The 16,175-nt window shown below is 42.8% G+C and overlaps 1 protein-coding gene across 1 annotated transcript; it reads right to left on the minus strand.

Annotated features, from left to right (window-relative positions):
- Positions 1 to 3,885: 3,885 nt before the first annotated feature.
- TDRD6 (tudor domain containing 6) lies at positions 3,886 to 15,334 on the minus strand. Its single transcript, XM_089918646.1, has 4 exons — positions 9,259 to 15,334; positions 7,470 to 7,594; positions 6,109 to 6,198; positions 3,886 to 4,055 (listed from the first exon to the last, which is right to left on the minus strand). The coding sequence occupies exons 1-4, from the start codon at positions 15,332 to 15,334 to the stop codon at positions 3,975 to 3,977; spliced, it is 6,372 nt and encodes a 2,123-aa protein (XP_089774772.1). The 3' UTR covers positions 3,886 to 3,974.
- Between the last annotated feature and the right edge of the window lie 841 nt (positions 15,335 to 16,175).

Consider the following 16,175-nt stretch of genomic DNA (forward strand, 5'->3'; position numbering starts at 1 on the left):
CTCTTTTTTTTTCTATTATAAGCAGTAGAATTGAGTTTTAGCAACATGGTCTTCTGCGTGGGATTTGGTAGCGCTTCCCTTTGACCTTGGGTCATGGTAAGAGAAATCAGGCCAAGCGGATAATAAAGCCATTGCTTTACTGTGGGATGGGTGCGACTGCACAATTTCAACATAATGACTAAACGGGGAATGGATGGGGGTAAGAATATTGGTGACAAGGCAAAGGCAGCAGATTAAAGCAAGTTGGTGATTTGTTTGCATTCACTTTAATGGTTTACCTCTGAGGCACTCTATTTACTAAAGAAAGGTGCATAAGACAGGCCCACGATTCCAGCCATCACACATTAAATCACTGATTCACCCGAAGGCTGCGACAGATAAGAAAGGACATCATTTTAACTGCTTCATTTTCCACTAGTTTTATTGATATTTAATGAATTTTTAAATTTTATATGTAGTAGTGGGAGGGGAAAAGCACAATAAATGGAGGTAAAAAGATAGCTGAGGGCTTCCCTGGTGGCGCAGTGGTTGAGAGTCTGCCTGCCGATGCAGGGGACACGGGTTCGTGCCCAGGTCCGGGAAGATCCCACATGCTGCGGAGCGGCTGGGCCCATGAGCCATGGCCGCTGAGCCTGCGTGTCCGGAGCCTGTGCTCCGCAACGGGAGAGGCCACAACAGTGAGAGGCCCGCGTACCGCAAAAAAAAAAAAAAAAAAAAAAAAAAGATAGCTAAAAGATTTGTGCACTCATGTTTCTGGGAGTCATGGAAAATGTGTTTTGTTTCCCAAGGGGTATAAACATTTCTGCCACTCATCAGTTAAGTATATTTTGGTCTAAGAATGGTCTTGTTCCTATGAATTCTCCATAATTAAGTTTAATTAAAGCCTGTGTGAACAAGGATAATCAGTACTTAGTAAGCAAGCCTGGTTAACTACTCTATCACCATTCCTTTTGCCCAGTTAATAAGTAACTGTGTTTTCTGATTTGGCACTCAGGCCCATCTGAATGTTTTAATGTGCAAAAACACTCATTTTGAGAAATATGATTTCTCCTCTAACTGTTCAGATTAAACATTTTTAAAGAGAGTTAAACTGCTTAGCATGAAACTGATGGCTTTCCGTAATCCGACCCTAATGCATCTTCTCTGACCCTTTCTCCCAGTAATTAACTCACAACTATATCTCCTACATGAATGAGCCAAATGTGTCTAATCATTATCCCAGGAACAAGGAATATACTCATCTACCTCAATTACGTTTAATGCAGAACACTCTTCTTTTTACTTATTGAAATTATACCCAACTTTTAAGGTTCTTAATTCTCACTATTCCCATCAGGCTTCAGGGTCTCATAATGTTTCATATACATACATCTTTTCCCCCATTCACATGTAGCAAACCTCCTTACTCATTTTAGAAATGGATAACCATTCCAATTGTACTGACGTCCCATTCAATAGCACCTCTTTAAAATCCTTTGTTGGCGGCACATGCTGATGCTGAAAGGAGAAAATAACTGCTGAAAGGATCCAGTGAGTTAAAGTTTAAAAAATACAACCTACCGGGCTTCCCTGGTGGCGCAGTGGTTGAGAGTCCGCCTGCCGATGTAGGGGACACGGGTTCGTGCCCCGGTCCAGGAAGATCCCACATGCCGCGGAGCGGCTGGGCCCGTGAGCCATGGCCACTGAGCCTGCGCGTCCAGAGCCTGTGCTCCGCAACGGGAGAGGCCACAACAGTGAGAGACCCACGTACCGCAAAATAAAAAAAATAAAAAATAAAAATACAACCTACCATAGTGCATACTGAGTATCTTTTGGGGGAAAGAAGGAAATATTTATCAAATGCCTACTCCTTTTCTGGCACTTTACATAAATTATTTCTAATCTTAAAACCACTGCAAGAAAGGTTTTATTAACCCCATTTTACAGATGAGGAAGGTCAAGACTCAACAATGTTATAATAACCTACCCAGGTCACATATCTAGTAATCAGCATATAGCTAAGATCTGTTTCCTAAAGCTAGGACCTATACTTTGCATACTACCACTTATGCAAAACCATGTTTCAAAAGCATGGGCTTTGAAGTTAGATGGGTCTAGGTATGATCAAGCCTCCAAGATTTGCTAGCTCTTTGACATTAGGCAAATTACTTATCTTCTCTAAAAAGCTTCAATTGTCTCACCTATAAAATGTGGATAACATTAATATGCACCTCAGAATCAAGGATTAAATGAGAAAATGCATTTAAAGTACCAACTGAGTGATTAACACATAAAAGCTAACATTTTTATTTATATTTTTATAAATATTATATTATTTATAATATATTATTTTATTATATATTTATATATAATATATATTAATATATATTTTAAATATATAATATATTTTATTTATAATATATTTATTATTATAATAATATATTAATATATTATTTATAATATTATATTGTTTTTATTTATTATTTATAATATTACTATGTTTCCCCCAATTGTAGAATGGTGGTTCGTTCCATGACTACAGATATTCCAGAACCACAGATATTTCCTTTTTAATGAAATGACACCACTATACTTTTAAGGACAAACGTTATTCAAATCTTGTGTCATATTAGTATACTTCTAAATTCAAACAGAATATTAGTCAAAACTAGACAGAAAGGCAAAGCTTCAGAAAGAAAACAAAAATTTTGAAGGACTTACTGCTAACAAAGCCATCCTCTCAAGTAGCATCATATAATATGCTTGTCATAAACCTATAATTTTCTATTTTAAACACTATATTCAGAAGAAACCCAAATAGGTTTTTTTTGCAGTGTGAGCTATTAGAAAGATAACACATTTAAAGGGAGAGGAAAGACCCCAGCTCCGTATATGCAGAAATAGCACTCTAAATACACCACACAGGCAGCCTGAGATCTGTTTTGTTTTTGACACATATCAAGCTTTTTGGAAACAACAACTTCTTCTGATTACGTGCCCTCAATTTTCTGAAATATTCTGTTGGTCTGGGCGAGGTAGCACTTGTTTAAGAGCAGCTTCTGACTGACTGGCCGCGTTTATGGACGCAGTTAAATCTCTATCATCTCCAGACCTCTTTTCTGAAACAAGAAGAGAAAAACCTCAAGTTGAGAAAGAAACATAAAAATAAGAAATTGTGTGTGTGTGTGTGGTGGGGGGCCATGCTGCAGCAGGCAGGACCTTAGTTCCCCTGAGCAGGATCGAACCTGTGCCCCCTGCAGTGGAAGCGCCGCGTCCCAACCCCTGGACCGCCAGGGAAGTCCCAAGAAAATTCTTTACATGGGTGCTACCGTGACAAAATTAATGTCCTCTAAAAATGGGGAGGGGGAAGAGATGAGCATTCTAATTACTACAGGGAATTATTCCGACTGGCGTCATTTTAAAAAATATTTTGGTTCTCACATTGTACCTATTATCATATAAAACTTCTCGAAAAAGGTTATGAAATTGGTATATTTTATATTTTTCTAGGATGATATTTGGCAAGGCTGATAACCAATTAGTTCTTTGTTCTCTTTCATTAGTGCGTATTTTTCACATAATACTAAAGTCACCAAAAGCTGATTTCATTCTCCATGTGCCTCAGTGTGCTACTTACAAACAAGATCATGCAATAACCAGGAACATCCGAAAAACAGAATCATCACATACACTAAAAATCTCAAAAGAAATTCCAAGAGATTATTTAACAAAGATCATTTGAACATCTGAGCTAACACTGAAAAAATCCTTTAAAATATGAATTTATCATACACCTTCAAGATTAATTCAATCAACAAATTCCCTGTATTTCAAGAAATCTTCTTCTTGTTTACTTATCACTATTTTTAGCTGAAGTGGTTTTTATTTTCCTACTGCTAACATCCATGGAAATGGATGAACCATTTTTACTTGAGGGATTCAGGGTAATCGTACCTTAAAGACTTGGCAATTCTGGTTGGTAAAAGTATTTTGTTTTAAAAACACAAGTTACCTTTGACCACAGTATCATCCAATGACAGGCAGTAAAGATCTTTTCCCACTGTCCGGAATACAGCCTAACAAAAGAAACCTTTGGATTACTACCACTTCTTTATTATAAATACAAAATAATTAAAATCAGAAAGGGGACCATAGATACACCAGAAAAATGGTGAACAACAAAAAGAAATCCTATTAAGACTATGCCAATTTGATTTTATAATGAAGAATAATGGCAAGTATATTTTCTATTCTTCAAATACCCATTTATCTGGAATATCTCCACTGTAGCATTCCATGCAGGGACTAAAGTGTCCTTTTCCAATTTTCAGCTTTCAAGAGGTGAAGAAGGTCAATGATTCTTTTATAGTGAACAAATTCACTATATGTCCAACAAGAGGAGAAATGGTTTAATGAATCATTGTCTAGTAATGTCATGTAATATTATGCAGCTATGGCCTTCTGGTTGCAGCCAAGATGGAGTAAGCTGACTTACACTGATTACCATGGAAAATTCTGGAAAGAATACAAAAAGCAACTACCTGAGGCTTCTGAAAAGTAAATGGGATCAGAAATATAGAAGGACTGTAGTAAAAACTTGAATAACGACCCAAAACAGGGGTGAGTTTCATGCCAAATCACAGCTGCCAGGCTGGGGTGGGCAGCAAAACTGAGCGAAATCCCCTCTTTCTAGCCAGTGGAGTGGGGAAAGAGGCCCCGAATACTAAAGGGTGGGGCGTGGGGGGGAAACCCCTTCACTGTTTTACTTTTTCTGCACAGCAGTCACAGTGCAGGCACCTACAAATCTGAGAGAAGACGCTGGCCAGTGGATTGAGGAAAACAGCCCTTTGTTATCTGAAGGGTCGAGAGGCAGGGGGTGGGGTGTGGGGGTTTTCTCTCTCTTTTCTCTATCTGCTTCACACCAGAGGCAGGCCTGTCAAACAGAGCTGCCTGGTCAGCACATGGGGAAACACTGGGAGAAGCATGCTTTCTGGCCAGAGGACCAGGAAACGGGGCCCCTGGGGGCTGAATAAGAGAGGACCCTTGGAGCCTCAAAGTATGGAGGAAATCTCAGAGAGGAAAGGAATTGGAAAATTTGAACCCCTAATATTATATGTGAACCTAAGGTCATCCCGAACGATGCAAATGCAGAACAGAATCAAGAAAAGAAAAGCATAGCTAAGTCTTTAACACCTGAGTGACTGTATAAACCTCTGTCCAAGTTCTAGACTAACCCCTCTGTGGCTTATGCCCTGGGCAGACCCAAACATTACAGCAAAGACGTTGAAGACTAAACTGACACTGGAACCACCAAACACAGAGAGAGAGAGAGAGAACTTGTGGTATGAACCTAATCAGGTTGACCACCTGATAAAACAAAAACTTTAACATTTTCCAGAAGATTTAACAGCCTCCAAAGTCTTACAACATCATATTCAAAACATTCAGAATATAATCCAAAATTACTCAACATACAACGAACGAGGAAAGGCTAATCATTTCTTAAGACAATCAGTAGATGAAAACCCTGCCATGACGAGATACTGGAACTACCAGATACAGATTTTGTAGCGAGAAGTTCAACAAACTGCAAACAGGATAAACTCAAATGTCTAGACATATCATAACAGCATGGGAGATTGCCTACCATATAATCTTAAATGAAGAACACAGAATATAAAACTGAATGTACAATGAAATAACCATGTTCAAAATACGTAGATGATATATTTATATTCCATATAAACAGAAAGATTATTTAAGAAAACCAAACTGAGCAGTCCGTTTGCCTTTGGAAGGATGTATTACAGGTGATTGATACTTCCTCTTTTTAACTTTGTCATATTCCCAGATTTTCTGCATCAAACGTATTTCATAAAGGTCACAAATGCCAAACAACTTTCCTTTTTTTAAATCCCAAAATGAAAATCAGTGAGTAAAATATTAATAAGAGATACTGGGCATAAAATCTAGAAACACTGCATTATTGCTATTTTCCACTGTTATTATTACAATAGTAGTATTTTTTCCTCTATTATTCCTAAACACAAGGGCTTTGGAAATAGTTCCAGTCACCTTTCAAAATGAAAGAGAACACTCTCATTAATTACTATTTACATAAACCCATACCTCACATGGACTCTTATCCAATTTGTCTATACCATTCCAGACATTCTCAGGGTTCACTACCTCTTCCATGCCATTTGAAAGGTTCAAAACCTACAGGAGAAAAAAAATAGTAAAAACTGGTCATTCCAAAAGCTGTGACTGATGTATGTACCACAGCAACCGTTTTTAAAAGGAAATACTTGGAAAGGTAATTAAATGATTTTATTAAAAATCAATATTACATTTCAACTCAATGGTACTTCCGTTCAAAAAACGTACATTGAGTATCTGTGCCTAGAGATCAAAGGCATAAAATTTAGATCTCAAGAAGTTCAAAATTTGGTGGAGGAACAGACCACTAAGCAGACAGTTACAATACAGTGTAGGAAGTACAGACTCCTGCAGTAGGAGGTATAGGAATACAACACAGGTATAAAGCTTTTGTTGGCAGGGGACAGAGAGGAGTGAAGAGATGGAGAGATTTAGAAAATAATGCTAGTGAATGCTTCCTGGAAGAGGCAATGGCTAATCTTTTAAAGATAAGTGGAAATTATCCAGTTTGGAAAGGGGACAGAATACAGGCAAATAGGACTGCATTATTAACTATATCAAAGAAGCCAAACACAAGAGTATATATAAGAGAAATCAAGCAGTATGGTGTTCATCTAATATAAGATACAAAACCCAAAGGAGTAAGACCTAAGGCTGGAGAGGTACATGGATGCTCAACCCCAGAGAACCTCCTGTGGCATGTTAATGACTTTTCTAGACTTGAGGGTCTCAAATTTTCATGGTGCAAGAGTATACGTTACTGGTCCTTCCCCCTGGAAATTCTCAATCAGCCAGCCAGGGCAAGGTCCAGGAATCTATCAATACATTTAAGAAATGTGCCAGGTGATTCTGATTAAGGTGGTTTTCAGACCACAGGAAAAACACAATCTACTGGAGGTTTCCAAGAGGTTTTCCACAAGAGAATGATGGAGTCAGATTTGCTTTTGACAAACTTCACACTAGCAGTGTGGAGAATCAACTGAATAAAGACTAAAAGTAAACCAATAGAAGGTTATTAGAGGCATCTAGCTGTGAAATGAGAGACTTAATCATGACAGTGGCATCAGGTATAAAAAGTTTTAACTAAGAGATAAGAAGTGGAAAGTGCAGAACTCAGTGACTGACAGGATTTCGGGAGTAAGGGAGATGAAAGAGCCTTGGATGCTTATATAGGAACTTTTTAAATGATTTTTGCACTGCATCAAATTATCACGGGGAATGAGCAGGTAAATAATCTATTCAATTGGATTTTCTAGTCTGATAAAGTTTGGTAAAACTTCCTTAACAATCTGCAAGTACATTTTGAGACAAATTACTTCAGTTTTACATACCCTTGTGCCTTCTTCAGCTAATTCCAAAATCTCACATTTAGACCACGTGTTTCTTAGACTTGACCACACAACACATTTGGGTCCCACAGGAAATCCTTTCAGAGTGTAGGTGTTCTCTGGTTGAGCTGCCAAATTGAACAGAGCAAGACTCAATGCATACCTCTTAATTCCTTAAAGATATGCAAGCAAAGCATTTCCCCAACATGCATTTACTATTCTCGCATCATCAATATCACATATGGTACGACATGTTCTAAGTCTCCTTCCCTCGATTTTATTTTTAAATTCTTCCAGTGGCCCTTCCCTGTATAATTCCTTACCGCTCTCCTCAAAAAACACGACCATGATGTGCTTTCTTTTTAAGGATGTGAATCTGATTTCTAACGTTGAGAGTTACTACTTAAAGCTGGCTATTATAGCCACATGTAATGTGGTCTGTGGTTACAACAGCCATTTCTACAGCAAAGCAGCATGGTACATACAAGTGAGCAGACACTTTTATCACAAAGCTGTTACTTATTATTAAAATGTGACAATGAGGACTAAAACTCCAGGGTGGTATTTAAGTAAATTACCATACATCCACAGGATGGCATACTACAAAACTAAAGTATTTTTGAAAGCATATTTAAGGGATTAAAACGCAGGATTCAACACTGTATGACAGTATGACCTCTAGTTAGTTTTTTAAACTGTATGTGAGTAGACACACACAGAAAGGGTGAGAAACGTCAGGAAGGAAGTATATACACCATCATAGCATTCACAGTGGCCATTTCTTGGTGCTGGGATTATGATGATTTTCATTCTCCTTAGTCTATTGTTTTCTCTATTTTGTACAATGGCTCAAATCTAATAATATAAAAATTGACACTTAAAAAGTCTAACATTGATTATTTTTAAAATAAACCTAAAAGATAGCTATTTTGTGTAACTTTCAAATCTCATTAAGTAGACAAGAAAATAGCAGCAAAAATAATTTATAAAAAAGTTAATGACAATAAATGTTCTCCAATATTTACTCATGGCTGTAAACTTGCTTGATTAATACAGGCTCCCTAACTCCGTTTTTTTAAGGGCTTCTAAACGAATGGCAAGGTATATGATGAAGCAAAACAGTTAATTCTTAAAACTGTGCTGGGGCTTCCCTGGTGGCGCAGTGGTTGAGAGTCCGCCTGCCGATGCAGGGGACCCGGGTTCGTGCCCCGGTCCGGGAAGATCCCACATGCCGCGGAGCGGCTGGGCCCGTGAGCCATGGCCGCTGAGCCTGCGTGTCCGGAGCCTGTGCTCCGCAACGGGAGAGGCCACAACAGTGAGAGGCCCGCGTACCGCAAAAAAAACCTGTGCTGAAATTATCCCTACTGTAAATTCATGCCTACATTATTATGCTTGGCAAAGGAACACTATATTTTTCAAAACTTACCAAAAAACATAACCTCTTGATTTTAGAGATGATTTGTTTATATTTTAAATGTGATTACTTTTTGGAGGCACAGACTTGAAGCATTCTATTTTTAAAAGCAAAATTAATAATTCAGCATTTCACCCAGCATATAAAGGATTATTTTACGTTGATTTTACTACTTAATTACCCACGTTTAAAATACCCTTCGTAAAATCCAAATCTGATTCTCTTCTCAGGTTTTAATCTTCCCTCCCCCAAATTAACATTTTAAAAGTTCAAATAAGAATTATTCTCTTTTCTTTAAAACAAATAAGTACTTTTCACTTAGTTAAGTAAAAGCGAATGGGAAAAAACAACAAAAACAACAAAAAAAACCCCACATACCCGAGACATGATCTGGTAAAGCGTGATTGTGTTTCCTTCCAGGTTCTTCTTCAGAAAACACAGAGTTCAACGATGACACGGCATCTCTAAACAGAGATGTATGTTCTGTAAATTCTTCTTTATAGATATTCATTTCAATCTGCATCTTGGCATAGCAGGTCTTTCCGTGCTGGCACAGCCTATGCTCCTCATCAAAGCATTCCGCACAACTGGACCTTCTTGCGTCCTCAGCACACAGGGATTCTTGGGCTTTCTGACTAACTCTTAAAGACAAAGGGTTTATTTTGTCCTCTAGACACAGCTGGGCTGTAGGTAATTCTAGTTCAGGCTGTTTCTCGGCTTCACAGTTGAGGGGCAGTAGCCCTGCCAATGGTGGCAGGTTGGCCGCTGGATCACAGCCTTGGGGAAGAGGCACAGACAGAGGCACCAGGCCCAGCTCTTCTTTCCCCTCCTCTGCAACTAAGGAATGCTGCAATTCAATGAATTCCAGCTCCAGGAATTCTTTGGACTCATCATCAGGAGAAAGCTCCACCTCAAGGGAATTCAGTTCCAGTGCCTCCTCTGTTTCGGTGGCATGTGGTAACAATGTGCTAAATTCTGTAATTAGGTACTTATCATCAGACTTCGCTTTGTCACCCAGATGGCACTCGACTTTACCTTCCAGCATCTCAGTGCCACTTTCATCTTTGCCTGGGTTTTCAAAAGTTTCAAAAATGTTATCAGTTTCGGGGACAAAGAATTTACCTGGTTTGGTTTCAATGATGTTTAAGTCTTTGTCAATTCTTTCCAAGAGCTCACCTGTCTGTGATTCGACACAGAGTGCTTTGTCTTGTCCAGCTTTGCTGCTTGGTTTCTGAAGTCCAACTTCGGGACTGGGGGACCCAAGAGCTCCCTTTATGTCTACGCCATTTTTTTCATAGGGCAGGTCACTGTCACTCACACCAATCTTAGAATATTTCTTCATTTTCTCACTAATACTTTCGCCTTTGCTTTTCAAGTCAACGATGGCTAAAAGGATATCACAAACATCCCTTTTGATTTCTAATATTTTTACCTCCAACATACCTTCTGTTACTATTTCATAAAAGTAGTCATTTCCCTCTTGAGGGCATGCACCTTCTGAAATATTAAATCCTGAGAGGCAACATGGAAAGGCTTGCATGGGAACTGCCAACAGTTCAGAAGGGATGTTCCAGAGGGCTTTGGGGTCCACACAGTCTTCAACGTTTCCAAAGTCCACAAGCCTGACGGACACAAGAGAATCTTCACAAATATTGGTGACAAGTGCCCTGTAATAATGCCCGTCTTCTCTGTATCTCACTATGCAAGGATCTCCGATATGAGGGCAGGGGATGCAGCTTCTCCAAGCTGTCACCTGCTCTCCAGCAGTTTGTACTTCCACTTCTAAATACTGAAGTTTCTCTGTGTCCGCAAACTGACACCAAAAATATTCAGGTCCATCGATCACCGTGGCATAAGCTCGTATCATCTTCATCTTTGGATTATACCAGTTAAGAAATACAGAAGTGTCTACGTCTGTTTTGTTGACAGACTTTGAACAGGCACCTTTAACTATTTGGGTAGAAAGTCCTATTTGAGATTTTTCACTGAAAGCATATCTGCTCATCATATCTTCTGCTATGATCCCACGTTCATCAGCAAGAATAACTTCCCATTTGTCTTGAAATTGAACAAATTCGCATCTCAGTTGCGCCTCCTCTGTCCTTCGGGAAAAGTAATGCATCATTTCCTTGTGGTTTAAAATCTTAGGAGCCCCAAGTCCCCTTAAGGAACAGTGAATGCACAGTCTGGGTGATAGTGCATTAACAAGGTCAAGTTTGCCTACTGTGTTGGTGTGAACCACAGAAACATTGCCATAATCTATAAACTGCACAGAGAGAAGGTCATTGGGTTGATGTTCCTTGACCACAGCACGATACCATAAATTGTCTTCTGGGAAAACAGCACATATTATATCTCCTCTTTGCAAAGGTGGACCTGCATAATATTCAGGCCTTGTTCTAACAGTGTTTAACCTCTCTGAAAGACGATCGATTTCAGCCTCATCTTCTGTTAGTTGAACATAAAAGTCTGAAAGGTCATTTATATGAGAAACATACACAGTTGTTTTAAAGCCAGGCGTTATAGTCTTCTGAGGGAACTCAGAAAATTTTAGAGGCGAAACTTTGTTACATGAATCTCCTATTTTTCTCTCTGGAAGAGTGGCTTCTAGTTTTGTGGCTTTCAAAGGGGGCTCAGCCGAACTTACTAATTTCTTTTCTACTGGTAATGGAGACACTTGATTATTTTTATTTGCCACAGAGTCCGGATACTGAGTGACTAAGTTTGTCTTCATTGAACTGCATAAAAATTTGATTTCCTTACATGCTGAGCTGATCTTAGGTTTGTATGATGCTCCTAAGATCACCAAACTGTCTGATTTGTTCTCTATTGATTTACTTAAATACTGTGTAGGTGACAACTTCACAGCTTCCTTTTTTGCTTCAAGAGTTTCAGGTGTAGAGAGGAGTGATTCACTTTCTTTTTTTCTTGTCCCGCCTTTAGAACCCAGGAGTCCTAACTTCTCATTAATATTAGCATTAATTTGAATACTGTTGTCATATAGTTCTATAATCAGTCTTCCATCTGGATCTTTTGCTACAACCAAAGCCTTCAATGACTTATCTGAAATAGTCTCCTGAAACCGCGTTGTAACTTCTTCTGGTATATGATCAGGAATATCAGATAATGAACACTTAATGGCTTGCATGGGCAAAAGTAAGACGTCATATGCATCGCTAGGTATTGGAAGCAGATCATCATTTGTTACCACATAACTATTCCCAAAATCAACAAAAAAGACTTTATTTGGTTCTTTTTCTATGATTATCCCCCTATACCAGTTTCCGTCAGTATACCTGGCAAGGCACAATGTGCTGGGGACCAAGGGAGATGTTTTTAAATTCAGCAAAACTTTACTTAATTGTGTAATATGATATGACAACTGTTCTAAAATATTTGCATTTCTTCCCAGCTGGCAATAAAATGTCCAAGGGTCATCGACATGTGTTACATACACTGATTCTTCACTTCCAATTTTCATATCATGTGTAGAATAGTAGTAAGAATGGAGCTGAACAGAGGACTCCAGAGGCTTCTGAAGTTTTACTGGTCTTGCAAGTCTCTGTTCTACCAAAAAATGGCATGCACTCTGGAAAGGTGTTAGCAAATCCACGACATTAAACAGCTCTTCAACGTGAATGGAAGCCAAAGCAAATATTGTGCATTTTAATTCTACATTGTCTTCCCATGCCTTATGCACAAATTCACTAAAAGCTTGGATTGCCTTTTCATCCCAAACAAAAGGATTGTGACCCGTTGGTTGGATTAAATTATAAAGGCTGCACCTAAACGCTTGAACCTTAACCTTGAGAAACTCTTCACTGATTGAATAAATATTCTTCACAGATACCGTTTCTTTGTCTCCATAATCTACAAATACGATGTTGACATGCTCTGAAGATTGTGCCCCAGTAATCAGAGCTCTGGACCATTTTCCATTTGCTGTTCGTTTTGCCAAACAAGCAGGGGTGGTTCCCTGGTAGGGAGTAGCTGTATTCTTGCAATGGTCCTGAATGCTACACATTAGTGCTTTAAATCCTTCTATGTTCCTGGTCAGCTGGCACCAGAAACAGCCAGGGTTTTCAACATGAGACACTTTGACCCCTACTGTACTTCCAACTTCTAGCTCCTCTTTACAAGAAGAGCCTGGCTTAATGTCCAAGAAATTCTGTACAAGAGGAGAATAAACAGACCCTCTTTTCTCTTTGTCCTGTACAACTAGTCCAGTTGAAACGTTTGTCACAACGGTTGTGTCATTCACAGTTTCTGGAACAGCTGTAGTTTCACCCTCTCTCTTGACTTTGTGTTCTACTTCCTTCTTGGCAGAAGATATTTTGTTATTGTCTGCAGTAAAATGGTTTAAAACATACCGTGGAGGGTGGGCACTTTTGCAAATATTTTCCTTTGTTTCAAATTCCTGATACTTGGCAAATCCAGCCTGAGCAATTACCTTACTAATGTTTTCTTCCCCTGTTCTTGATTCATCAAGAATCTCAATAACATACTGACTATCCTGCTTATCAAGGACATGGATAACTAATTCTTTGTGCAGCACAGTCTTTTTAAAAAAGGAAATTGCCTCCTGGCTCCAATTTTTTCCCGAAGGCCAAATATCCGCCAGGGTGCACCTCAGGGCCAGCATTGGTAGCCGCCTAAACTGAGGGAGCAGCATTCTCACATCATACCGGTCCATATTTTCTGAATTGCCCCGGTCAACGAAGAATACATCCACACTCTTGTCGTCTAATCGGGTGACCATAGCCCGATAATAGCCACTTTCTTTCCATTTCACACAGCAAAGGTCATCGGCTTCAGGTTTCAAAATAACACCATCCAGCTTACTGGCAGAGGCATAGAAACTGCACATTCTCCTCATTAATTTGCTGAAGGTGCCATTGTGTTTCCTCAACCTAATCCAAAACTCAGAAGGATTTTTCACAAACTCCACCTGGGCGTCATAGAAGACGTTCGTCTTTAACCTGATAGACCTCAAGGCTGGGAGTGAAACCTCTTCATCCACTTCTTCAGCAGGAGACTGAGACTGAAAAGCTGTTTCCGGTTCCTCCTCCCCGCCCCCCTCCTCCTCCTCCTCTATTCCCTGGCTCTGAAGCAATCGGTCAGCCAAGCAACAGGACTGTACTCCGAACACACAGTTAAGATTAATCCCATCTTCTCCATACAGGGTGACGTAATACACATGCTCAAAGGAAGAGTAAAATTCAATCTTTGCGTTCACTGCCTGGCCCAGAAACAGTGCCTTCAGGTCACCGACCTGTGACCGAGACCAGCCTCTGCCACCATCCCAGAGTCCGTACAAAGCGCAAGGGTATGTCACCACGGGTATTCGAAAATATTCGGGCAGCAAGTAGCGAAGGCTATTACAACTCACTAACTCCTTCCTTCCATAGTCCACATGAAGTACCTGGGCACAGCGCTGGGGCCGGAAAGTCTCAAGCAAGAGCGCTCTGTACCAATGTCCATCCAACCCGCAGGATGCGCACGGAGAGCCCGGCTTGTCTGGGCTCTCCTCCCTCTCCTCCCAGGTGGCACTGGTATAGTTCTCGTCCCCTGTCCCGGGGGAACCCCTATATATCTGGGCCATGCTCTCGGAGAGGCGGTGGACCTCCTGCGAGAAGCTGCGGAGCCGGCAGTGAATGCGGTGGGGATGGCACACCTGGGTGACCACCATGGGCTCCGTCACGCCCAGCTGCAGCTGGGGGTAGAAGTAATCCAGGCCAGCCTGCTCCTGCTTGGGCGGGATTCGCGGGACGACCGGGGCCCCGGGGCCCAGGACAGCCGCGGTGGCCGAGAGGTAGCGCTTGAGCAGGGAGCGGAAAAGGCCGTCGGGCACCTGCCGGGCCAGCCCGAGCTCCTGCATCTGCTGGCACAGCTCGGGCACCTCCAGGAGGACCAGACGGTGGAGCAGCAGCACGTCCAGGACCCGTCCGTGCATCTCCTTGCCCTGCAGGTTGCTAAGGAAGTCCACGGCGCTGGCAGACCAGTGCTGGGGCTCGGCCCCGCCCACGCCGCCGCTGCCGCCCGCAGGCACCAGGCCAGCCAGCACGCAGCCCAGCACCTCCGACGGCAGGTGGAAGAACTCGCTGCGCCCAGGCGCCAGCGAGCCCGCGCCGACCGTGATGGTGCGACCCTCGTCCAGCAGGAAGACGCGGCTCTCCTGCGGCTGCCGGCTGACTACGCGGCCGCGGTGCCACAGCAGACCTGCCTGCACCAGGCACAGCTCGCCCGGCGAGGCCGAGGGGCCGCCCAGCGCCCATGGGCCGTGCGCGGCCGCCGCCGCTTCCTGGATCTCCCGGCTCAGCCTCACGTACTCGTCCCGCCGCTCGCCCACCAGCCCCCAGAGCTGCACGGGGATCACCGCGGGCTGCACGTCCACGAAGGACACCCGCAGCACCAGCGAGGCCCCCGGCGTCGGCAGCCCCGGCGTCGAGCACATCTCTGCCGCGCCGCCCGGCCCGCGAAGCCCCCGCACCGCTGGAAGGAGAGCCCCGCAGACTCGGGCTCGCAGGACACACGGACTGGGAAGGACACCAAGCCGGGCGACCCCGCCGCAACGCCGCCTCCGGGCCTCCCGGACTCGCGCTGACTGGTAAAATCCTGCGGCCCGACCAACCGCCCACGGTTGCGCCGCCGCGCAGGCATTTGTAGCGCGAGGTGGCACGGCTTCTGGCCGCGGGCGGCGGGCGGGCCTGCTTACCTGTGCTGGGGGGCGCAGAAGGGGCCTCGAGGGCCGAGACGTGGCGGGATCCGGACGCCACCTGCCTCTTCTCAGAGCGCCTTCGACTCTGGAGCACGCAGGGAGTCGGCCGGGCCTGGGGCGGCGGCGAGGCCCAGACCACGCAGGGACCTCCTTTTCGGCCGTCCGGCTGAGACCGACGAAGCCCGGCGAGCCCGGCGCGTTGCTAGCCATTGAAGAACCGGGGAGGAGAAACGGAGGCGCCCACCGCGCGTTCTGGGTGTTGGGCCGGAATTCTCGGAGGCCCGGGGCTCTCCCGCTGCGGGCCGCGCGGTGGCGCTTGCGCCCCCGGGGCAGGGCGTTGGCTGTGTGCTCTCAGCGTTGTGGCCTCGAGCAGGTCGCTGACCGTCTCTCCTAGCAAGCTGTTTGATCGCCTGGATGGATACAGTTGTGATAAGGGTTAAATTAAAGTATGAGAGTATATGAAGACTGTTAAATGTTTCTTTCCCTACGATTACCCGGTGTGAGTTTCTTTGCTGTATCGTTTGCCCACTTTGCAGGCGTTTAGTCTTCATTTACGCACGGAGCTAGCACAGAACTG

The sequence above is a fragment of the Delphinapterus leucas genome, chromosome 10 (assembly GCF_059928025.1).
Source record: "Delphinapterus leucas isolate spDelLeu-1000000601 "Yukka" chromosome 10, BTC_Dleu_Yukka2, whole genome shotgun sequence".
In the NCBI taxonomy this organism is placed as follows: Eukaryota; Metazoa; Chordata; class Mammalia; order Artiodactyla; family Monodontidae; genus Delphinapterus; species Delphinapterus leucas.

What these genes read in the sequence shown, in the direction of transcription:
- TDRD6 (XM_089918646.1), bottom strand. Translation starts at nt 15,334, where the DNA reads ATGTGCTCGACGCCGGGGCTGCCGACGCCGGGGGCCTCGCTGGTGCTG. An exon ending in TAGCTGAAGAAGGCACAAGG is followed by an intron (nt 6,199 to 7,469) that starts GTATGTAAAACT and finishes TTTCTCCTGTAG; the next exon opens with GTTTTGAACCTTTCAAATGG. An exon ending in TGGATAAGAGTCCATGTGAG is followed by an intron (nt 4,056 to 6,108) that starts GTATGGGTTTAT and finishes TTCTTTTGTTAG; the next exon opens with GCTGTATTCCGGACAGTGGG.